The 25,621-nt window shown below is 40.4% G+C and overlaps 1 protein-coding gene across 1 annotated transcript in view; it reads right to left on the bottom strand.

The window, feature by feature from the left end:
• LOC101169446 (metabotropic glutamate receptor 8-like) overlaps positions 1 to 25,621 on the bottom strand; it is a 118,299-nt gene that overhangs the window by 76,402 nt on the left and 16,276 nt on the right. The window contains exon 3 of the mRNA XM_023955550.1: positions 13,971 to 14,187. Coding sequence (XP_023811318.1) covers positions 13,971 to 14,187 — 217 coding nt within the window. The remainder of the gene's footprint in view (positions 1 to 13,970; positions 14,188 to 25,621) is intronic.

Here is a 25,621-nt window from a genome sequence, read left to right as displayed (position 1 = left end):
CTGACCATGGCCCCTAAGAAAAATCATGACTGCGAAGACCTTAAAAAGACTCTAGATTACATCCAAGCTGCGTTGTATCCCTTTATGGAGCAAGTGACAGCTAAGCTAGCTAGGCTTTTGTAGCTGATGGAGGACTTCCGAAGATTCAGAGCTCAAAACGAGCAACGAGATAACTGGGTCAACATTCTGGAGAAAAGACTGGACGATGTGGAACAACAAGTAAGGATGAACAATGTCATTCTCACTGGAGTACCGATCAAACCTCAGCTAAATGCATCTGGAGTTAGCATTACTAATGTTAATGCTAATAGCGCTAACAGTTCTGAAACGGAGAACGGTGGAAAGTCTCTGGAACACCAAGTGCAATCATTTCTCACGTCTAAAGGGATTACATAATTGATTGACTTTTAATGATACTACTTCACTTGCTCCCAAAAAATTGATGTTTATTTATGATTTTTCCAAATGTAACATAATTTTGCACATATTTGTAACTTTTGATACATGATCAAATTTTGCTATGAACATTTCTGAAACAGTGTTATGTCTATTTTACTGGTATTATTTTTTAATCATATCAATGACTTTTATAAGTAACATAATTTGCATATATTTGGATACTTCATTGTCATGTTGATTTCTAAAAGTTTTTTTTTTTTAAATAATTTAAGTAATTTTCTTTGTCATGTGCTTTATTGATACTTCAAGATTCTTAATCCTGTCTTATAAAAGCTAGGAACCAGATAATGATAAATCATGTAATTAAATGGTTACGGTAGAAAAGGGGTGGGATTATATATGTTCGCTGCCTTCCACTCCCTTTCAAGCAATATTTATTAATATGTCTAATTATCCTAAGTTTGATTAGTTATTGTATGAATGTATAACTGATGATTGTATTGTTTTTGTGTATTATTTCTATTTGATTGCTTGAAATAAACCATTTCAAATCAAAAATAAAAAATAAAAACTGTTGAACACTTGTTTTTTGAATATCCATGTTAAACTCTTCTGGACTTCTCATTTGACCATTCAAATTGGAATGCCATTGAAACTAAAAAATACATCAGTGATAAATAAACTTTGTATTTAAGGCATTGATCTGTGTTACAAAATTTTTATTTATTTTACAACTGCTAATACATAAAAGTGAAATATGGAAGCGATTTTGTAGCATTAATAAAAAGCAAAGTCAAAACGGGAAATGCTTTTTCATTTTCAAAATGAAGCTGCATTTTTTGACTAAAAAAGAAAATGAAAAAGCAATCCACCAAAATGCTTTTCCATTTCCTTCCTCAACACAGCTTATTCTGTCACTTAATTAAAATTAAAATTAAAATGGTATTTGACATTTCATTTTCAAGACGTTCCATGGTAAATGTGTAGCATAATTCATTTAGAAATGTTTAATTTGACATTTAAAATGGATTGATAGAAATGCTTTTTAATTTTCAAAATGAAGCTGCATTTTTTGACTCAAAATTAAAAAGAAAAAGCAATACTTCAAAATGCTTTATCATTTCCTTCCTCAACACAGCTTTTTCTGTCACTTAATTAAAATGATAAAGAAAATGGTATTTGACATTTCATTTTAAGAAAGGTCCCTGGTAAATGTGTAGCAAAATTCATTTAGAAATGTCTTATTTGACAATTAAAATGGATTAACAGAAATGCTTTTTAATTTTCAAAATGTAGCTGCATCAAATGCCTCAAAATTCAAATGAAAAAGCAATATTTCAAAATGCTTTTTCATTTTATACTTAAAACCGCTTATTCTGTGTCATAATTAAAACGAAAATGCAAAGAGGGGATTGCATTTGCAATTTCAAATCCACCCTGCAAAACTTGGAGCAATATTCATTTAGAAAAAGCATTAGCAGAGGGGAGGCGGGGCGATGACGTCACTGCTTTCTCCGTGTGTCCGGCTGCTGACTGACGCACACACACGCACCAGGAGCAGACTGTGTTAGCGGCAGAGAAGACGGCTTTGAGTTGGTTGTGAACTTTTGATGAGTTTACACAGCTTCTCAGGACTACATAGCAGCATGTCCGCCTTCTGCGGTCCTCCTCCTGACGCACCGCGGACAAGATTTTTTCTGCGGACCGCCAGCTGCCTTCGCAGAGCGGAGCGCGAAGCTCCCGATGATCGCTGAAGGCGGAAATGCTGCTGCGATCTGAGAAACCATCAAATGAATTTGTGTTTCCAGTAGTGTCCAGAACAAAATAAAGACTCATGTAATTTCCACATATTTACACATTTATTTGCAGCTTCGCGCTGAATTTGCTGTTTGATGACATCTGGAGCCCCATCAACAGATAGCAGATTTTACCGTACTAAACGTTGCTGGTTGGACCAAAAACACTCACTCAGCGCGAAGCTGCAGGAGACTATCTTCATAATGTGCTTTTATTACTGTCAATATTATTATTAAGGGCCTGCTCTACTCGATCATATGTTTTTTAATCCGTGCGGTCAGATGACGCTGAAGAAGTTTGGTTGCGATTCACAGCTTCTGATTCACGAGGGAGCTAAAGGAACATTCTGCTGCATTTTTCGCATTAAGATCCAGAAATCCAGGTTTGAGCAGTCCAGGTCCAGCGGTTTGTGAACAGGACCCGGTTTTAGGTGATCTTAATGCAACACAGACATACCAGGTCTCTCAGCGACAGCTGCCGGACACACGGAGAAAGCAGTGACGTCATCACCCCGCCTCCCCTCTGCTAATGCTTTTTCTAAATGAATATTGCTCCAAGTTTTGCAGGGTGGATGTTAAAATGCAAATGCAATCCCCTCTTTGCATTTTCGTTTTAATTATGACACAGAATAAGCGGTTTTAAGTATAAAATGAAAAAGCATTTTGAAATATTGCTTTTCCATGTGAATTTTGAGGCATTTGATGCAGCTTCATTTTGAAAATTAAAAAGTATTTCTGTTAATCCATTTTAATTGTCAAATTAGACATTTCTAAATGAATTTTGCTACACATTTACCATGGACCTTTTTTAAAATGAAATGTCAAATACCATTTTCTTTATCATTTTAATTAAGTGACAGAATAAGCAGTGTTGAGGAAGGAAATGATAAAGCATTTTGAAGTATTGCTTTTTCTTTTTAATTTTGAGTCAAAAAATGCAGCTTCATTTTGAAAATTAAAAAGCATTTCTGTTAATCCATTTTAATTGTCAAATTAGACATTTCTAAATGAATTTTGCTACACATTTACCATGGACCTTTTTTAAAATGAAATGTCAAATACCATTTTCTTTATCATTTTAATTAAGTGACAGAATAAGCTGTGTTGAGGAAGGAAAAGAAAAAGCATTTTGGTGGACTGCTTTTTCATTTTATTTTTGAGTCAAAAAATGCAGCTTCATTTTGAAAATGAAAAAGCATTTCTGGTTTTGACTTTGCTTTTTATTAATGCTACAGAATTGCTTCCATAGTGAAACACCACATCAACGGCATATTGAATTACATTAAATTATAATCAAAATCCCTACAACGCATGAAAAACAAAAATACCCCGAAAAATTGTAATTTACAGGATTTGTTTAAACTCCGAGACTAATTCCCTCACAACTTCTTTGTTGCGCCTTTTATGTTATCTTTTTATTTGTTTCGTGTACGAATGCTGCTTTCTCTTCGTTACCTTTGCTTTATAAGATAGAAACGTTGAAAACCCACACAGAAAAAGGTAATCACCGAATAGACATATCCACAAATTACTATTTGAATTTTTAAATATAAATTTTTGTTTTAAACTGTATTTTGTGGGGGCGGATGGTGACTGCATGTCACTGGTTTTAGGACACTTCCCACTATTGAGATTATGACTCTCATAACAACATATCAACTCCCTAATGATAATGTCCAAATTTAACTTAGCTGTTCCTGTATCTACATGCCAGTGATTTTTTTTTGCACTTGTTTTGTTATAAAAACCTTATGTGCAAAACAGTGGTAGGGCGGTCGACCTCTGATCGGAATATTGCAAGTTCGATTCCCACCTTTCTTGCCATGTGTCAAAGTGTCCTTGGGCAAGATACTGAACCCCACTTTGCCTCTGGTGGGAGCTTGGCGTCAGTGTTCGGCAGCGGAGCCGCCACCAGCGTGTGAATGTGTGTGTGACTGTGTGAATGGGTCTGTGACTGTAAAGCAATTTGGGCCTTGAAGAAGGTAGAAAAGCGCCTACATTTACCAGTATACAACATTTACCATTTTTGCCATTATTACAAACACAGCCTGCACAACTTTCTGTTTTGGTTCATGCATGGGTGTGACATTGATGATCATCAGCAACTGTTTGGTTTAGTGAGTTGATCAAATTAACGAACCTTTAAGAATTAATGCTGGTTAAAGGTAGAAACAACAAGTATTCTATTTGATTTAGATTTTTTGTTTCTCCCTCTGTTGTCCAATGTTTGTGCCTCTCTTAGTGGCAATCGCTGAAGTAAAGAATGCAATCAAGCTGAAAAAGAAGTCCCACTGAGCCTAGTTGGCTTGTTGGACTCGTGGGAAGTTGACAGGTCTAAACGAACTGCGACCCGGACTGTCGTGAAGGCAAAAACTCTCTCCTGGGAGGAGTTTGGTGCCAAAGAGGCTGCGAACCATCCTGTCAAACATCCAGGCTGAAGTCACTGAGGTACTTGAAGAGCTCCTCAGTGGCAAGGTGCCAGGTATGGATGACGTTCACCCCGAGTACCTAAAGTCTCTGGGTGTGGGGACTGTCTTGGTAGACACGTCTCTGCAGCATTGCGTGGAAGTCTGTGATAGAACAAATTGATTGGCAGACTTGGGTTGTGGGTCCCCTTTTAGGAAGAGATACAGGAGAGTGTGTTCCAATACTGAGGGATCATCCAAATCAAATCAATTCAAAACTTTATTTATAAAGCACTTTTCATTTAAAAAGATAACACAAGGTGCTTTACATTAAAACACAACAAGATATAAAAATAAGCATGATGATTAAAATAAACAAGCACAAAAATTAAAAAAATTTGGAAGTCCAGCAAGCAGGGCATTACAATAATCCATTTTACTCATGATAAAAGCATGCATTAGCATCTCCATATTAGCAAGAGAGAGCAGTGGGCAGACCCTAGAAAGATTTCTGAGATGATAAAAACCAGTTTTAACCTCCTGTTTTATATGAGGGATAAAAGTTATCTTAGAGTCGAAGATAACACCCAGGTTTCTGACTGTTTCTGAATGACTTAATGAAAGTTCCTGTAGCTTCAGAAACTGTTTATCTCTCTTAGCTACAGGACCAATAGCTAAAATTTCAGTTTTTTCCTGGTTAAGCTGCAGAAAATTATTTGCCAACCATAATTTCACATCTAAATTACGGTTAAAAGTGCTTCTATTGGTCTTGTGTCATCAGGAGACATAGCTATGTACAGCTGGGTATCATCAGCATAGCTATGAAAACTGATTTTATGGCTTCTGATGACATTCCCCAGAGGAATCATGTAAATGTTAAAAAGCAAGGGGCCAAAGATGGAACCTTGAGGCACACCACAATTAATTTCATGGACCCCAGAAAAGTTTGTGTCCATGCTAACCATAAAGTTTCTCTCCATGAGATACGATTAGAACCACTTGAGAAAAGTCTCTGAAAGGCCAAGACTTTTAAGAGTGTTTACAAGGATCAGGTGATCAACAGTATCAAAAGCTGCACTTAGATCTAACAGAACTAGTTCTGAGATCTGACCTGAATCCAAGGCACACATGACATCATTAATTATTTTTAACAAGGCTGTCTCAGTACTGTGGTTCGTTCTAAAGACAGACTGCTTTATCTCAACAATGTTTTTTGTAAGAGAAACTCATTCAGCTGAATAAAAACAAGTTTTTCTAAAATCTTACTTAAAAATGGCAAGTTGGACACAGGTCTGTAGTTATTAAAAACTAAAGGGTCTAAATTAGTTTTCATGAGTAATAGTACCCTTCTGTAGAGAGGAGTTCACGATATTTAAAATCTCAATCTCATAAGACGCGGAAAAGGATTAAAAAAGTGATGTAGGGATGGGATCTAAAAAACAGGTCGTTGGATTGACTTGGGAGAAAACTCGACCAAATGTTGCATCTTCAACCAGATCAAAACTGTCCAGTGCTTCCTCAGGTAAAATCAAGCCATCATTACCAATAAAAAGGCTTTTCTGTCCTTTTATGATGTCAGATCTGACAGAATCGATCTTGCTCCTGAAGTGGTCTGCAAAGTCCTCAAACAATGAGGCGGAGGCTGGCATTGTGTTTTTGTTCACATTTGAGTTGATCAAAGACTCAATTGTAGTGAAAAGGACTTTGGGGTTATTTTTATTTAAAGAAATGATGTTCACAAAATATGAATTTCTAGTCTGTTTTACTGTTTGATTATATAGTTTTAGTTGGTTTTGATATATTTTATAGTTTATTTCAAGTTTGTGTTTTCTCCAAAGTCTTTCGGCAGATCTACAACGTCTCTTCAATTGTTTAATTTCCTCAGTTCTCCAAGGGGCTGTGGGTTTGATTCTTATCTCTTTAGATTTTAGTGGAGCAACAGAGTCAAGACTGGATTTTAATTTACTGTCAAAACTTTCAACAAGTAGATCACAGGGGGCTGGTAAGACAGGTGGAGAGTAGGAGCGAACAGATATAATAAACTTTTCAACCACTTCTGGAGTCAAGTAGCGTTTCTTCACCGTTCTCACAGAGGTCTCTTGTTTTAAAAAACCAGTGATGTTAAAAAGCACAAAGTAATGGTCAGATACAGCCAGGTCCACAACAGTGGACACACTGGTAGGTAAACCATGACTTATGACAACGTCAAGAGTGTGGCCCCTGTTGTGAGTCGGCTGCATGACGTGTTGTTTAAAATCAAGAGAAGCGTGCAAGTCCAAGAACTGAGTGGTGCAATAGTCCAACTTCCTGTCTATATGCAGGTTAAAACCACCAGTTATTAAAATCATATCAAAGGAAGTGTGGACAGATGCTAAGAACTCAGAAAACTCCTCAATGAAAACAGAGCTTGGTTTGGTCTGTACACTGTGATGCATAAAACTGGAGGGCTGTTAAAAACAAAGGCGTGATGTTTAAAGCTGGGGTACTCATCTAATGACATCTGCTTTACTGCAAAGGAGTTGGACATTATAGATGCAGTACCCCAACCCTTTTTGCCCCTCCCTGGTTGAAAAAACAAAGCTAAAATTGGGTGGAGAGGCCTCTGTGAGAACAGTAGATGCATCCGTGCTCAGCCATGTTTCTGTTAAAAAGAGACCATCAATATTATTATCTTGGATAAAATCATTTATAATAAAAGTTTTGTTAGACAAAGATCGAATGTTAAAAAGTGCCATGTTAAAAGAGGGGGGTGGAGTGGTTGTAGAAGCTGCTTCCTCAGGTTTTGGTGCTTCCTTTAGTGGACGAAGCCAGTTAATGTTTGCTTTTCTCCCAGCACGTCCCCTCATAGAGGACCTGGCTGTAATAATAGTCTTAATGAGATATACTGGGGGGACAGCAGGTCATGGCAAGAAAGCACTGTTGATGGTTGAAGCAGTTTCTTGGGGTAAGTGGGGGGAAGATACCAAATCCAGTCAGTCACTTCCACAGACCGATGTCTGGACAGATGAAGAGGAGGTCTGGACTGGTGTGGGTATGATGGGGGCCGGTGATGTCTGGACAGAGTGTCTGATGTTTGCAGCTAAAATATTGCTGCCCAGTGGACTGGGGTGAATCCCATCAGTTTTATAAAATGAGCTTCTGTTACAGAAAAGATTAAAATTGTCAATAAAAACAAATCTTTTTAGGCTGGAAGCAGACTGGAGCCAGGTACTCAGACTCAGCAGCCTGCTGAAGCAGCCATGGCCGCGGGACAGGAAGGGGAGGGGTCCCGAAATAAAAACAGTCAATGGAAATGAGTTTAAAAAGTTAGAAAGTCTGATGAACGCATTTTTAGTTGTTTCAGACTCCTGATAAGATGTGTCGTTAAAACCCATGTGTTAAATCATCCTCCTGACTGTGGAAGGGAGAGAACGCAGCAGGTCTGAGAGTTTCTCCAGAACCATGGCGGCCCGGAAAACAGTGTGTGACTAAAGAAGCGGATCTTCCGTTTTATGGAGTCCCGGATTATCGCCGTTGTCGGGGTAAACAGTGGAGGAGGAGACGCGGGCGCAGGTGCAGAGCTGACAGGCGTGACGACAGTGAACCTCACCTGGTCCATCTAGCAGCCGCTCATCTGATCCTGATGATGGGGCTTTAGCGGTGATCCTCGGGGCCCGATCCAAGTTTCTGCAAGCCGCGATGCGTCCGTCCTCCTTCGGGATCACCGTGGCGTCTCTCTGAAGAGAGGGGAAATCGACGGTGGAGCCCAAGTCCGGTGGAGTCTGTGCCGCTGTGACCGCTGCAGAAGGAGCGGGAGAGTCCGCAGCCAGACCAAAGAAGCGGTTGGAAAGACTCAGGACAGGAGGTCTCCGGGTCTCATCAGATCTCTTTCTGGGCCTTCGGACAACCACTTCTTCATCCAGGGATCTTTGCCTGGGTGTTGAAGATGAAGAAGGGTGTGCACAGGTGGACGGGTCTCATGGAGCTGTGTCCTGGAGTGCGGCGCTAAGCGAGGTTAGCCGCTTAGACTGAGCGAAGGAGACATCCATGAACTTGGACAGGAGAGCATCCTTCATTTCCAGTTCGGCTTTTAGACTACGTATGTCTTCTTTAAGGTTATCAAGGTGATCATTTCAGCAGCTATACTCAGTGATTGTGAGTCCAGATCATTGGTTGCATTTGGTTTCAGTCTTGAATTTGGTTTCAGTCTTGAATTCTCGTCTGGACTCACCACTGCTGTTTCTCCGTCCGCCATTTTGTCCGCCATCTTTTTCATACTCCTTAGCCTTCTGGGAAAGTCTATTCCAGGGTACTGGAGATGGGATTTTGACTGATAGTTAAATCACCGATTCAGGAACAAGTGTAGTTTTTATCCTGGTTTCAGAACAGCGGACCGGCTATACATTCTCCAAAGGGTCCTGGAGGGGGGGTTCCTTCAACCAGTCCTTACTGTATGTGCTTTCTGGTTTTGTAGAAGACGTTTGACCACAGAGTGGTCTGTGAGAATGGGGTCCAGGAAGCCTTACTAAGCGCTGTATCATTTGTCACATGTATTACTGGATCAAAGCTTTGTTCGCATAGGATTTAAACATGATCAGAGTTTTTATTTAATTATTGAGTGTCCCCAACTTACCCCTTTCCTCATATAATCTCATATTAGGCTGAGGGGGTGGGGGGTTTAGCCTGCGTTGCGCCTTGGGGGGGGGGGGGGGGGGGCTACTTGCCAGTGGTCCCCCTCCCATGGTTGCCGTATGGAATGGGCCCCCCCTCTCTCCATTTTATTTGCACCTTAGACATGTAGGGCCCTTGGTAGGGAGGGGGCTTGGAAATCACTGCCAGCAAGCAGCAGATGTCCTTTTAGCACCCTACCCACCAATTTTAACTGCACATTAGACATTTAGGGCCCCTTGGTGGGGAGGGTGAGGGGACATCACTGTGAGTAATCAGGAGACGTCCCCTTAGTGCCCTACCCGCCAATTTTAACTGCACCCCCTTTGTACACACACCCTTCCCCCCTCAAAATATACATTCAAAACATAAACACACACATATGCACAAACACCCTCACTAACACACACGCACACAGTCATTTCGCAAGGAATGTGGGACCTTGGACCATCTGTCCCCTACCCCATCCCTGGTGGGGCGTGCGGGGCCCTTGGCAACGGCGGCCGTGTCCCCTGGGTGCCGGTTTCCCTGGGCCCGGCGTTGCTCTCCCCACGCAGGGAGAGGGATCCCTGAGCTTTCTGGCAAGGCCAGAAGCCGGGGATCATATCACACCTGAGCCGGGGGTGTCTGTGTCCCTGTGGAGTGGGTTCTGGTCCTTGCCGCCGGATGATGGGCCACGCCATTTTCCATCTGTGGCCGAGCCTCGTCGGGCCATGTCTACAACAACACTTGTGGGCCTCCTTCTCCCTGGGGTGCCCCCCTCCTGGGCGGGGGTGGCTGGCCCCTGTCTTGCACCTTTCTGGACCAACCGTGGGCCTGGTGGATGGCTGCCTGGGGCAGTAGCTTGTTGCTTTATGCTGCTTCATGGTTTTACCCCCCTCCCCCCTCCTATGATCACCCTCCTATCCCCCCCTTTTCTAACATCCTTCTCTCTTCTTCCTTTCTTTCCTTTTCCGTCCGGTCCAACACAAAAGAATTTCAAAAACAATTAAAATGAATAAAGTTTGGCCTCGATTAAAAAAGGGGTTTATTCAGACATACCTCTGCTTTGTCAGAAGATTAATAACCCCTGTTGTAAAAGTAAAATATGTCCAACACAAGAGGCCTTCAGCTCTCATCTGTCTGCCCAGCTGTTGGACAGGACAAGTTAGAGAAAAAAAGAATATTGAGTGTCAAACAGTGAGAGCAGTCTGTTTCAATGATGGACATTTGTTAGACAGATTTAGGATAATAAATGCAATATAGGAAACAAAGTGGAAGCATTTGCCAAAAGACAAATAATATGAAAATTATAGTTTATTGAGCCTGCCTATACATTTGTTTATATACCAGAACAGCAATGAGAGCTAAAGAAGGAGCTTTTCCTCTCACTGCTGTTGTTAAAAAAGCTTTATCATCAAAAAGGCTCTAATGGTCTCAAATCCGCAGCACAGTGAAGCTGATTGGCTCTCTGCATTGCAGAAAAAGCACAATAAGTCTCTTGTCCTCTGCCAATTGATCAAATATTAATATTTTACTTGGAAGAGATTCATACTAACATAATCTTCCTGCTGCAGCCAGGTTTCTGTCAAACAGAAAAAATTAATGTAGTTGTCAATTTTCAGGTAAATATTCAAGCAACTTTCATAAAAGTTATCTAATAATCAGTACTATGCATCTATTTATTTTTAGCATTCTCTAAAATTAAGTCATGCTTTTTGAGGTTTTTATTGTTTACTGCTTTTTTGCCTTTTGAAATTAAATTTTACTAATTTAGAGTCAGACAGTTTTAATAAGGCTTCAGCCAAATAAAAGGAATCCATGGAAAGTGTGTAAGACGACCACACTGCTTCTTCGTCTCATAAAAATCAAAGTTTAGGTAGTTAATAAAATGGTATATGCTTGTCACAAGAACAGGCAGACGACTGGATCGAATTGCAAAGGTCCTTAAAGCTAAATTGGGGTCAGGCAGGCAGGGGTCAATAACAGGCATAAGATCATCTGAGGAGAGACAGGGTGTTCAAAGTACAGGCGAGGGGGTTGGGGCAGGCGGCAGGCAAACAGAGCCAGATACAGGATCAAGAAATAGAAGATCAGGTCCAAATACAACATTTGATAAGGAAGGCAGAGTGGCACAAACAATACTTCACTCAGTGCTGTGGTTGATCAATTAATGAGAGTCAGGTGTGCAGCATCCAGGAAGTGCACGCTGGGGTTGCTGGGAACTGTAGTTTTGCTGGAACACTGAGGACAGCTCCCGCCAGTGACCAAAGGGGGAGATAAAACCCTTACTTCTGACAATGCATTACAAGTCTCATTAGCAGTAGCAGTTCTAGCCTGAATGGGACATTGGAACGTGTTTGTTCTTCATCTGCACACACAGATTACAATAATTAAGAATCTTGCCAGGGAAAAATTGAAATGGACTCTCGATTATCAGTTTACAGTTCAGCCAACATCGACAAGCTGAAGACCCTAAAACCCCGCCATAAATTCTGAGAAAAAAAACATTGCTACACACAGTGAGGAGTTCTCCCACTTAGAAATCACGGAGAGGTCTGACATTTTCATCTTAGGTGCATGTTCACCGTGAGAGACATCTAAAAACAATCTGGAAATCACATTGCATGATTTTGAAAAAAACAAAAAAAAGTGTACGCTAGAGCTGCTCATCCCAGAACTACATGGAAGGAGCTAGTCAATGACCTGCAAAGAGCTGGGACCACCGTTTCCAAGGTTACTGTTGGTGGTACAGTGATCCCTTGCTATATCACGGTTTACTTTTCACGGTTTCGCTACTTCACGGATTTGCGTCGTGCATTGTGTTCTGCATTCTGATTGGCTAAAAAAGTCACTCCGCTTCTTCTCTACCTGCGCGTCAATAATGTTGCAGTTTAATATGTACACGTACGTAAATCAGCTTTCCAAATTACGTACATGCAAATCATCTGGCAATTTCCTGTTTCTCTAAAACCCATAGAAAAAGAGCGACACCAACTGTCAATCACTATGTTCTTCTCCCGAACAAACACACACAGCTGCACCGCGGGCTTGAGAAGGAGAAAACACTGCAGCTTCTCAGACTGAAGAGCATTGAAATACACCTGAGCCACTATTTGTCCGTTTGTACTTTGTATTTTTTTCATGATCATTTTAAATTTTCTCCCGTTTAATTCAATTACTCTCGGGTCGCGGTGGGCAGGGCTAATCTCCGCGATTTGAAGCCTTCTGTTCACATTGATGATTAAAATTATTATTTGACAGTACTGTACAGAAGTTATTTGTTGAAAAAAAAACGTTTTTAAAGTACTTTGATTTGTGAAACAAATGTTTGAGCCTGTAAAATGGTTTGTTCTTCTTTTCAATGTATAATAGAGTATTTAATTGTATAATAATTGTTAAAAAAAATAGAGGTTTCTACTTCACGGATTTTGCCTATCACGGGTTCTTTTTGGAACGTAACCCCCGCGATAAACAAGGGTTTACTGTACACTAAGACATCAGGATTTGAAATCATGCATGGAACTGAAGGTTCTCCTGCTTAAACCAAGACATGTCCAGGCCCATCTAAAGTTTGCAGATGACCATTTGGATGATCCAGATGAGTCATGAGAGGAAGTCATCTGGTCAGATGAGACCAAAATAGAACTTTTTGGTCTTAATTCCACTTAATGTGTTTGGAGGAAGAAGAATGATGAGTACCATCCCAAGAACACTATCTCTACTGTGAAGCATGGGGGCGGTAGCATCATGTTTTTCTGATGACTGGACTATCCTATGGGGTCCAGATGACCCGATCCTTACATTGTCGTGTTCTCCCTACCATGACAAAGGTGGATAAAGGTGAAGAGGATTTCATGTAATCCATGGAGACCAGTGAAGATCACAAATCATTGAAGAAAAAAGGTTCAGAGTACTGTCCTCCCAATGTTAAAGTGCCTAGGATAGCACAAGGTTTACGGAGAGGATGACCGGGGGCAATTGATCAATATGTGTTCATGCTTAGCAGAGGGAGAAGGGGCAAAAGCTCTTTACATGCACAGCAGCTTAGTATGAGGAAAAGTAACAGACAGAGCAATATGAGGAGACTACGTCAACACAAAAACATAAAGAAAATTAGAAGCAAAATCTGAAACCATTTCACTTTTATTGATCATACAAAGGAAGAGTGTAAAGTCTGCAAGAAAAAAATTCCATATAGAATATATTTACAGGTTCATCTTTACCGCGACTCCATCTCTTTCGTAGCTGATTGAGGTTTCTCCCTTCGCCAATTACCAGGTTGGGAGGGAGGGTTAAAGGTTCCCAAAAATCCTTCTCCTGCTGTCAGCCTTGGCTTTAAGGCACAGGGGAAGTGAAACTGCGCTTTGGATAAGTATTGAACGCGCAGAACAGCATTTTGCAGGCGCAGTTCAAACAGCGATAAGATGCCATTTTTACGCCTGTTTTGGGACAACACAAGATGGCATAAATGACATGCGTAAAAAGCTGTGTTCTTAATGGCTAATATACCCTTCTTTTCCTGGGATTTGTGACTTCTTTCGCTTGAAATAGAAGAATGCCAAGCAGCTTCAACTCTTAAAGCACAGAGGAATACAATCAAACTCAAAACTCACCCCTATATTTATGAGGACATAACTCTGAGCATAAATGTAAATTAACTGCATATGTCGCATCATTCTGCGCAGTGTTAGACCCTCTATTCCAGTTCAATCAGCGGACTGAATGAATTAAAATGTCTTACCAGACTCTCTGGAGATCTGGACAAAGGCCTCAACTCCGCTCTCGCCGTAGTTTCCCTCAGAGGCCAGTGTGGACACATAGTTCCAGCCCAAGGCAGTGACAATGTCCAGCATGGCCTGAGCCTGGTAGGTGTCTGGCGGAACCACACGAGAGAAGAAGTCGTACCGACTACTGTCACTTAGTTCTGGGGCGGTAGAAGCATAACTGATCTGAGGTATCTGTGAAAAGACAACATGGCACAACTGTGAGAGAGAGATTTCTGATACTAAAACCTATCGCCTAAATGCATTTTGTTCACTGCAACCAACAGTAAACAAATGTCTTTGATTGAGCACTTCTTCAATGAGAACTTCTTCAAATAAATTTAGCCTTTATTTAACATTTTGCCAGAAAAATAGCTATCACTTTTACCTAAGTTCCTGTGTAATCATTCTTTTGATTCAAGTAATTCCAGTGGATTCTAAAGCAGCCTTTCATTGCCGTTACATACCACACAGAGTCAGAACTAAACAAGGGGAATCAGCGTTTCAATATTCTGCAGCTAAAATCTGGAACAGCCTCCCTGAAGTCGTAAGACAGGCCTCTTCTGTGTTCATCTTCAAATCTAGACTTAAAACATTTCTGTTTAGCCGTGTATATGACTGAAAGGTCCTATCTGCACTTTTCTTTCCTTTCCTTCCTTTATTTTTAAATCAATTTTCAAATTTTTTCTTTTCTTTTAAAGTAAATTTTACGTTGATTATTTCTATGATGTGTTGTGATTTTAATGCATTTTTCTGTTTTGTGAAGCACCTTGGATTACTTTGTGTACGAATTGTGCTATACAAATAAACTTGCCTTGCCACACAAACCTATTTTCATGACTATAGACTGCATGACTCAGCTTGGCCCTGGGACCACACAAGCTGAGTAATCGACACACACTCACACCTAGGGACAATTTTGAGTCACAATAAACCTAGGAAGCATGTCTTTGACCTGTGGAAGAGTGCCCAGGGAAAACTCCACAGAATCCACACAGAAAGGTCCCAACTGGGATTAGAACCAGGGCCTTTTCGCTGTGAGGCAAAGGCGCTGACCACAGCGCCACTGGGCAGTCCTGTTGTGTCACTCATCAGATTTTTTCTTTGAGGTTTCTACAGCTCTGCACGTCTCACTCCTTCTCAATAATAGCACCAGAACACTTTTCCTCCAGGGGGGGAGCGCGGTGGTGGCGGTTTTAGGCACGGGTACTACGGGCAAATTTAACGGGGGGGGGGGGGGGGGGGGGGGGGGGGGGTGTGACAGCGGCTTAGTGCTTGGGGAAAAATGTGCGCCACTATTCGGTTCTTATTGTCTGTTAAATCACAGAGTTTGTAACAGCCTGAAACCTGTGAATTTCCGTCCCTGCAGCTGCGCGTTCTCGTCTCCTGTCACACGTGGCTGCGTGTGTGAGAACGAAAAGGGAGGGGTAGTGGGCTCGGGCTGCCAGGTGGAACGGGGCACGCGGTGAGCTGCAAGCGCTGCCTGTTGCCCAACACCAGGATCATCAGGTGCCTTTAGATCACTTAGCTCATGCTAATAAAGTCATTCTTTATGAACTATTGTAGACATTTTGGTGACGTGTCTTCATTTTCCATAAATTTATTCTTTGTCTGCCTGTCGTTTAGTTGGTGTCAGTATTTGACATACAGACAGCAGGTAATGCAGGAAAACTGCTGCACTTTATGAAATCATACATAAACAATCGTCATTTAGAAAAAAAATTAGCACAATACTTTTTTTTCTATTTCTTCAGACTGAAACGTTAGATATATTGGTACTGCTGCGTTAATGTTTCAGATCAATTTACATTTAATATTATCTATCGACTGAATTATTTTCTCTGCATCAAATGGTTCAGTTGGTCAAAATGTTTCTAGTTTAAAAAGGGACTGACAGATTTTTTTTATTTCAGGCACTTTAAGCTTCTTTCCTGTTTTAGACTCTAACAGGGTTTCTGTGGTAAAATAAAGTTAAATTTGTTGAAAGTGGATTTATATTGCTTTTTTCTTTTGTTAATGTTAACAGATACAACTTTAGGTATACTTACACAATTTTTATATATACTAACCTAATATATTGTCACCGCGCGAGTGTGTGTGTGGGGTTATGGGGGGGGGGTTAGGGGGGGCGCAAAACATTTTCTTTTTCCTATAAAATAATTGAGAAGCACTGGCTTAAAGTGAACCGGAGTTCATTTCCCCCGATAATCTGTAATAAAATTTTGTAGTTCCTTTGTAGTTCCTTAACAGAATTCTCTTAAAAAGAATGTCACGACATTAAGCAGGCTTGGTCCAAACCAAACACCCTCAGACAACCTCTAACTGTCCGAGATTTTGTCCTGCAGTTGCATCTGGCCTTATAGTGAGGAAAATAAATATTTGAACACACTGTGATTTTGCAAGTTCTCCCAGCCACACTTACAGTATATGTGTCTGAATAATCTTTTGGTCCAGATAGTGCTTTAAGTGGACAGCAACAAGTGGTGGTACTGTCTTTAAAAGAAAAAAAGCTCATGTGGCGGGGGTCAAATTTCCACTCAAAGTTGCTGTAAGAAATAAGAAACGTAATAATGAAACAATGCAGACAAACTATATAAGTTTTTTTCCAGTTAGACCTGAGTGTGTCTCTGTCATGTCTTTTTGGGCTTATTCCTTTCTGAACCTTTTGAGTTTTTCTCTGTTGAATTCTCTCACAACAGTGCCATAACACCACAATGATTAGACACAGCAACACATTGAAATGTGGTCGGATGAATGCAGGCTCATCAAAATAACTTTCAAAGTGACAGACATTGCTTCTCAATCTAGGAGGTGTACAATTGGGTCTCTGGTGTCTTTGGACAGCTCTTTGGTCTTGGACATGTTAATAGTCGATTTCTATCGATTAATCCAGATCAATCTGTCTGAGGCAGAATTGAATCAAATTAATCTAAACCCCTAAAAAATCATTTAAAAATGAGATAAATCAATAATTGAATTGAAATTGGAAAATACCATTTAGATTATATTACTATAAAGTAAAACCAACCAACCATCACAGCGAACAACATACATGTGATGTCTGCAAAAACTGATCATCCATCATTCCAGTCCAATGTGTAGAAACACTTTGAATTTATCAAAGTCATTGACCATCCAGTGTCTAGAATGTTCTAAGAATGTTCCCTTTGGATTCTTTGGAAAAACAACAGTCTTGAACTTTAGGAAACTAACATGTGAATGGATTTGACATTCATTCTAGTTTACTTGTTTGGACACATATTTCATTTCCACTTGATGATCTGGAAGAAATCCGAGAATCTGGAAAACTTTGCTGTTCAGTGGCAGGATGTTCTGTCTGAGTCTCACTGCTCCCATTTTTGGCAAAAGACATCCTGGATCAATTTCAGGTCAGTGACTCGGGTCAAATCTGATTGTTGAAAATGAACCAAATTGACAATGAACTGTATCATCAACCACAAATTATGATATGAATCAAATCATTGTTAAATGAATCGTTACAGCTCAATACATATTTCAAGTATTTTTCTTTGTCACAATGAGATAGCAGGGATCAGAATGATGGGTCTTTCACACTGGGTGTCTTATGTGAGAACAGCTGTTTTGTTGGCTGTGATTTTCACGTTTTTTGTTTATGCTGGTGTTAATAAGATGTTTTTAGTTCTCAATGAATACTTCCTAAATTTTGAATTCAATACCACTTCCACCACAGGCTCTCAGACATCTACCTCACCCGCAACCATCAGGATTGCAGGTGATCCATCCCACCCATTCCAGAGCCACTACAGCCTGCTGCCACCAGGGAAGAGACTGCAAAGTACCCGGGCCAGAACCAAAAGGCTCAAGGGCAGTTTCCTCCACCATGCGATCAGGAAATTAATCTTGTCCCAGCCCCGCCCCCTCTGCCAACTCAAACTGAAATACCACCCATTCTCCCTTTCCCCCTGCATCTGAACATTATCCCAACCAAAGACTGCCACCACCCTCTCCTTTACTTACTGTTCCTTGGCACTGTTGTCACTTTACACTTTATACATATTCTACCTCATAACCACTTTTGCACTATTGCCACTCAATACATCATACCATGTCCAACCGTATTATTTTTCTTTTTTGTAGATACCTTCTGTTTGTATTTTGTACATTAGATCTTTGCTTCCTTCCATTGGTGTTCTCATTATTGGCTGTTTGCACTGTTTGTTAAGGGGAAGGCAATTTCATTTGTGTTGTATGTCATGTGTATATAGCATACTTGACATACATCTCCTTGACTCACTTCCATGTGAAGTTTAATTTAGGGTGCACTTTTATAGCATTTTCTTTTGAAAAGGCATATTCAAACTCTGCCTGTAAAAGCTCATCCAGGGAGTTGCTCAACCTTTAACTTGTAGGTCACATACAGTTAAAGACATAGGTAAAAACATGTATAATTGTTCAGTATTTTTTTCCATCAGGCTGGCTTAAAACATTTTTTGCTTTTTTTGGTGCACCAGTCAACTGATCTGATCTGACGTCCATGTTTCCATCTCTCTGACAGTTTGAAGCCAAAGCCCCTCCCCCGCCTCTTTACCTGCTTTTCCTCTCTACCTGTTCACCCGTTCACATCCTCTGCAGCTGACAGTTGTCCACCCCCCCCCCCCCCCCCCCCCCTCAGTGTGTTCTACACAAAGAGCACAAAGAATGGTCATCATAGCAGCAGGTTGATATGATAGTCGGGGCGCTCTAGCACAGATTTAATTAATTTTACGTGCGGCTGGCGTGCTGTCTAAACAACAGCCCCCCATGCACACAAAAAGCCAGACAGACCTCTCCTCGAGAATAGCTAAATTAATATCATCATTAATTAATGGACAATTGACTGACTTGTTGAGTTAAATATGGCAGATAACGTTTATATCTTGTGGGACACAAAAAAAAGCGACTTCTCCAGTGCCAATAGCAGATACTGCTACTTAGTGATACTGCGGTCTTGAAGAATGTTGCCCCGGGACTCGTTCAACACCGGGGCCCGGTACCCATCCGTAGTTATTGATAAGTTCTCATGCTCCTCAATTTTTTTTTCTTTTCATTACAAGAATTTCAGTTGTGCCTTATAGCCCCAATCAAGAATCAAAAGGGTCAAAGAAGCAGTTATGTTTACACTTGTGCTATTCTAGGCACTGTATCCCATGTGCTATCCTATGGGGTCGAGATGACCATTGACGTGTTATCCCTAGCATGATAAAGGTGGAGAGGATTTCATGTAATCCATGGACACCAGTGTAGATCACAAATCATTGAAGAAAAAAGTTCTTGGCGGGTCTAGATGACCCAACTCCCAATGAGGGTTAACATTGGGAGTGGGGTCATCTAGACCTTATGCTGTAAGGCTAGAACATTTTTTCATCAATGATATGTGATCTTTACTGGCGTCCATGGATTACATGAAATCCTCTTCACCTTAATCCACCTTTGTCATGACAGGGAGAACAGGTCAATGTAAGGATCGGGTCATCTCAACCTCATAGGATAAGGGTTAAGGCTGTTCAGGAAAGTTTGATCACTAAGTTAGCATTGACACAAAAACATTCATTTCTAATATGATTATTCAGGTTCATCATGTTGGGGAAAAAAAGTTTTTTTTCAGCTTGTTGATGCTCTTATTCTTCTGAGAGTTTAAGAGCTAGTTAGGGTCATTCCAAATCTAATTGGAAACTTCCTGTAGCCTCAAAGCACTAAGTGTGTGAAGTGATCAACAATCAAACCCAGATGTGAGTTTGAGTGCTTGATGTGCATGAACAATGTTGTTCATGCACATAAAGCACTTAGTTGATTCCAAACCAAGTTAAATTAGACATATTTTGACATGAGTCAGAGACTATAACACTGTAACAAGCATCTGCCCAAAAATGTTAGCTTATGACCATACCAAGTAGACAGAAAGAGTCACGATTTTCTACCCTTCCTCATTATGGAATCCACCAACGCTTCACTCTGTCAGGTTGGATCATTTCTATTAACTTGTGACAAAATGGTGCTGCTCCAGGCCTTTTGAGCCTTTTATTATTACCATCAGCTTTATTGATTCAAAATGACATAATGATATGTATGACATATTATCATAATTTCACTCTTAGTTTATTGTTGTATGCAAGATTTGTAGTTTTTCCCATTTTTGGTTGTTAGCTGTGTGCTACATCTCATTCTTCCCAAAAATGAATCCTTACTCGGGTATCTTGTCTCATCATCCCTTTTGATAACAGTATATAACAGTAGTGAAGATCTTTTAGTTGTTGGATTTTGGAGGGTGAGTAGATGATCAAAGCCAAATTACATGCAATCAAGGCAGCTTGGAGGGATGTGAGTCAGATACCCTGCAGGAATAATAAGATGGCTAAAGGCACGTAAGCTCCTCATCATACATGGAGGATGAAACATCCAAGATGCAGGAATACAACAGGCTCAAGGCCCCAACTGACAGTGTGCTCAGTGAATGTCTCAGGGAATGGCGAGCAGAGGATACAGTGCTGGAGGACAGATCCTCATGGGAGGGCAAACCCCTGTGTGGGGCAGGGCATACCACAGGAGGGATAGAAAGAGAGAGAGAGAGACAGAGAGAGACAGAGACAGAGAGAGACAGAGAGAGAGATCTAAGCAAGAAGCCAAACCCTGGAAATTTCACTGAAGCAGCCCTGTTCACTGAAAAAGCCCAAGCCAAATTGTGGAGGATCCCTCTGGGGAGAACACTGGAGTTAAAGATAAAAACAGCAACAACCACAACAAAAGTGATGTGATTATCAAATAAAGAACACTGGATTCTCATTTTTTTCATGACCACTTAAAAAAATCCCAAAACCCAAGAAAATCCGATAATCGGCTAGGCTCTTAATAGTGATGAAAAACCAATCATATCCCTGTAACCAGTTTATTATAAGTTAGGATTGCGAGTCTAACAGGGTTTGACACTATGCAGTACCATGTCAGTGGTTTAATAGATAGTTTGACTGGTTTGCAATAATAAATACTTCTCAGGTAATAAAAACATGACAATCCAGCCTTAGTTTCTCCCAGGATAGTTGATGCACAATACATGTATTGAAATACCTGCAGGGGTTATAGAATGGAGGAGGATCAGTCCAAACAGATTTAGTTTAGTTCAAAAAAGGTCCAACTCATTCCATATTAAACAGCAGTTAGCAGTAGTTGTTTATATATGCGTTCCCTGAGATTAATGTGACTGCTGAGCAGTAGCTGAGTGTCAGCAAACACGTGTCAACAGGCATCATGTCCTGCAGCAAATGGCATGCATTTCCCTTGCAGTGCTTAACCCCAAAATGTCACGGTCACACAGGCGTGCCATGAAAAGAGGTGGGGAAATGATCAAATCAGACTCTTGATGGTAAACTGAGAGAACAACATTAGCAAAGACATCTTCTGACAGCAATATCTTTGTCATCTGTTACCGTAGCAAATGACAGCATAGTAAACATAAGAGGAAAAAAATAAGAAGACTAATATAAAAACAAGAAAAATGTAACATAAATGTAAACAATAAGGTGGTATAATTTAAAAAGCTATTTACAGACTGTGCAGGTAAAAAAAATGTGCAATAAAAAAAAAGTGCAAAAAAATGTGCAAAGGTTATCTGTTGCATTGAGAGTTATTGTACACTGTTATTGTGTTGGGTATGAAGGATTTCCGGTACCGGGCAGATAAAGCTGGTATCCTGCTAACATGTGCAGCCAGACGTTTATTTGATTAGATTTACTATATGGAATCCCTCACTGTGACTGGCAATAAACGTTCTCCAGGACACACTGTAGTTTCTGCAGAGCGGCAGGAGTTCATTGGAAATTCACCTCTGAGTTGTGGGTGGGACTGTATAGGCATGGAGTAACCTCGCCCCCACTTTCCATCACTTATCTTTTTACCCTATTTCCATCAAGCTTACAGCTCCTCAAAACCCCAACCTAACATTATTGGTGCAAATAAATGGCAAGCAATATTGGAGCTTGCAGCTGTACAGTTTGGATCCAGATTCCAGCTCAAACAAGGTAAGACGTTCATATAGATCATAGATGAATCAGAATGGAGCAGAGCAGGGAGCTCCTGGCCTACCCAGTGTATTTTCTAGGTCACAAATACGATCTTTTTCCAACTGTATTTTTTCATCTGCTCCTGAAGGAAATACTCAGAAATACAGTTTTGAGCTTAATTTTCTTTTCATTAGAAAAATGCCACAAGAACATGGAAAAAACACCCAAAACACAATTTTTGTCAGAGTTAATTTTTAAGTAGACATTTTCTTGTCATTCAAGTTTAATATAAAATTAAAAATGTGAAAGAAGACCTTAAGTTTGCAGTAAAAAATTCTCATCTAGTTTACAAACTCACATTCAACCCAAGTCTTAGATAAAAACTGCTTACACTTCTGTCGTACAGACAAAACAGTTTTCCCCTCAAAGTGAAAACTCAGAACACATTTACCAAACAGATAGATCTGAAAAAGGATAGGATTTGTTTCAATCTAAAGAAAAGTATGGTCAGTACCTGAAACAGGTATACCAATGAATTCATTGGGGAACTTCTGGGCCTGTCACTGAGAAGTCTTTACTGAAATGTAACCAGCACGACAAAAAGGTGCAAAATGGCTGGGCTCACTTGTGAAGGTCTTCAAATGAGGGTTGGGTGTGGCAATGGATCTTTGTAGTTTTAACATTTTCAATCTTGTAAACTCCAGAGCACTTCTATATAAGTTAGTGCATTAATGAATGATGCTGTTCATTAGCAGAGCGTGAGCCTTTTCATCAGAAATATCCACAACTGGCTGCACTGTTTTCTTAACAAAGACGAAGAGGTTGTTCACACTGGCCCCTCCTCCTCCTCTCAGAAAGACTCGTCACTGCTAATAATCAAACTAGGGCTGAGTTGAAAAATTTAATTACTCCATCTGAATCGATACAAGCTCAATGAATCAATAACTGATCCATAAATGTAGAGATTGATCTTTTATGCCTTTCCTCGTTACAGTGGGGGTTGAGGGAGTAGCAGGTGCAGAGAGGAGGAGACAAGAGTTTCCTGGGAAACAAGATCAAAATCACTGCTGAGCAGGCGAGAAAAACTTGAAATACTCAAAAGGGGAAACATCAAAACTTCACAGAGACAGGGGAACAGCATAATAAGACGGGACTTTCAGTTTTTTCCACTGGTTTGGCTCTTGTCTTGAAACAGAATTTACATTCTGAATATTATAAGATCATTTGGCAAAATAGTCTTACAGTTTAGCATAACACTATAGCTCACTTGCAAAATCTAATATATCTCCCAAAACTGTTCACTCATGCTTCAAAACTAAATTCCTTTCCCATGTAAAGAGTCAGTGCCACCAAAAGGGCAAAGATCCTTCTCAATTGCTTTGGCTCATTTCTTGAAGCAGACTGGAGGTTCTCAACACTCTCGCCAAAGTAATGCGGATGGTTCGGCACAACACCATGGTACACCTGCAAAAGCTCATATCTTTCCCAAAACAATTCACTCCTGTGTCAAAACTATATTTCCTTCTCATTCAAACAGTCAGTGCCCCCAAAATACTTCGTCCCTTTGGCATTGTGTTAGCACTGCAAGTCAAAATGATTAGATGTTTTGTCACTATAGCAGAGGACCATTGAAATATCCCTCATGTCCACCTTTCAGTCATAGCTCAGTCCTTCATTGACAATGGTAACTGTACTGTTTTTGTATAGCTAACAAAATACAATTTTGTAGAAAACTGAAAAAAAGGAGAAGGATTTTAGGGTGAGAGTAGCCTCTTAGGTTTAACAGCACACATTGCACTCATACTGCCAAGGAAATTGTAACCATTATCATTCACACACATAAATTAACTTTCATACATCAGAGTAAAAAAAAAGGTATACATCATAATGTACTTTATAATATAAACACAAAAAAAACAATAAAATGATATGCAGACTACAGTGCTGTAAATAGTTTCACAACTAACAGTTCTTCACTGGTCGCTGTCCTCACCCTCCCTCTCCTGGCCATCGTCCTCACCCTGCTGGCCATCCTCACGCTGCTGTCTGTCTGGCCACAGATTCTCGTCCACATCACAGCGTATATCCTCCCTTGTGATGCAATGAGGGAAGAAACGGCTTACGTGTCGCAACCATCTCCTATACTAATCTCCTGTACTATCCTCACATGCAGCCTCTATTGCATGGAGCAGGGACCTCTGATCTTGAGCCCGATGCTCAGACACTGTCCTCCTCCAAGCGGAGAAAAACTCCTCAATAGGATTGAGGAAAGGAGAGGAAGGTGGTAGGACAGTTCAGACAGTTCAACTGTAATACATACAGACAAACGAGACACAGGTGGAAACACTCAGGACAGATAGGGTCCAAAAGCAAAACTCGAAACAACAACAAAACAGGAAACCTTTCAAAATAAAAAAGGAAACTAAAATCAAAACATGACAGAAACAAAAGAGAACCAGAACACAAAAGCAAAGACACTCAAACCGTGACATTCTTTTTTTGGTTCCAATAACACATAGAGCAGTAGAGCCAAAGTCTGCTAACTTGATGCTAATGTATAGTGGAATTTCCCATAGGACGGCTAATGCCAACACTCGTTCAACCAAAACATACTTTACTGGATAAATGAACAGCCTTGTTTAATCACAGGGAGAAATTTTCCAAACTCTTTAAAGGAAACTTTTTTTAAAGTGACCATTTGTGGTCTAAAGCAGTTTTCTGCTCAAATCATCTAGAATCAAAGTGTAACGCTAAAGCGCAAGCTCCACTTAGAGGCCAAACTGAAACACCCTCCATGAGAGTCAGAACATTTATTTCTGTAAAATTAGCCATTTTAGATCCTTTACAATGTTAATGATCCATTCATTTTCTAATCCGTTTTGTCCCTTTCGGGGTCACGGGGATGCCGGAGCCTATCCCGGCCAATTGTGGGCGAAGGCAGGGGACGCCCAGGACAGGTCGCCAGTCTGTCGCAGGGTAGAATGTCTGCAATCACTCACCCATTCACTCTCACAGTCAAACCTATGGACTATTTAGAGTTGCCAATTAACCTATGAAGCATGTTTTTGGATGGAAGCTGGAGATCCTGGAGAAAACCCATGCATGCACGGGGAGAATAGGCAAACTCCACACAGAAAGGTCCCTATTGATGTTGTGTTTTTCAGGTCCCCCAGCCGGGACTTGAACTGGGGGCCTTCTTGCTGTGAGGCAAGAGCGCTACCCACTGCACCACAGTGCAGCCCAATGTTAATGATCTGCGCATTTTAGTTGAAGCTTCTCCTTTTAAGAAACCATGTAACACTGTCTTAACAATCACATTGGTTTATTTTTTTACCAATACATTTTACAGTATGTAGACTGTATCAGATTTAATATGAATATCTTCAAAACATAAAGAAATTATTCTTTTATTTCTATACAAATGTCCAAATTTGTAAACCATGTAAAATTGCAATGATTTAAATCGAATTGAGTGGATTGAAAGAACTGAAAACAATTGTGAATCAATCCAGGCTCTGGTGAATCGAATCAAATCGATTCTGGAAATTACTGGTGATACCCAGCCCTAGATCAAACCCATTACTTCTGGGTCGTTAGCAAATGTAATTGTACAT

The sequence above is a fragment of the Oryzias latipes genome, chromosome 6 (assembly GCF_002234675.1).
Source record: "Oryzias latipes chromosome 6, ASM223467v1".
Lineage (NCBI taxonomy): Eukaryota > Metazoa > Chordata > Actinopteri > Beloniformes > Adrianichthyidae > Oryzias > Oryzias latipes.
Note: the sequence above shows the minus strand (reverse complement) of the source record. Positions and strands in the feature narration are given on the sequence as shown.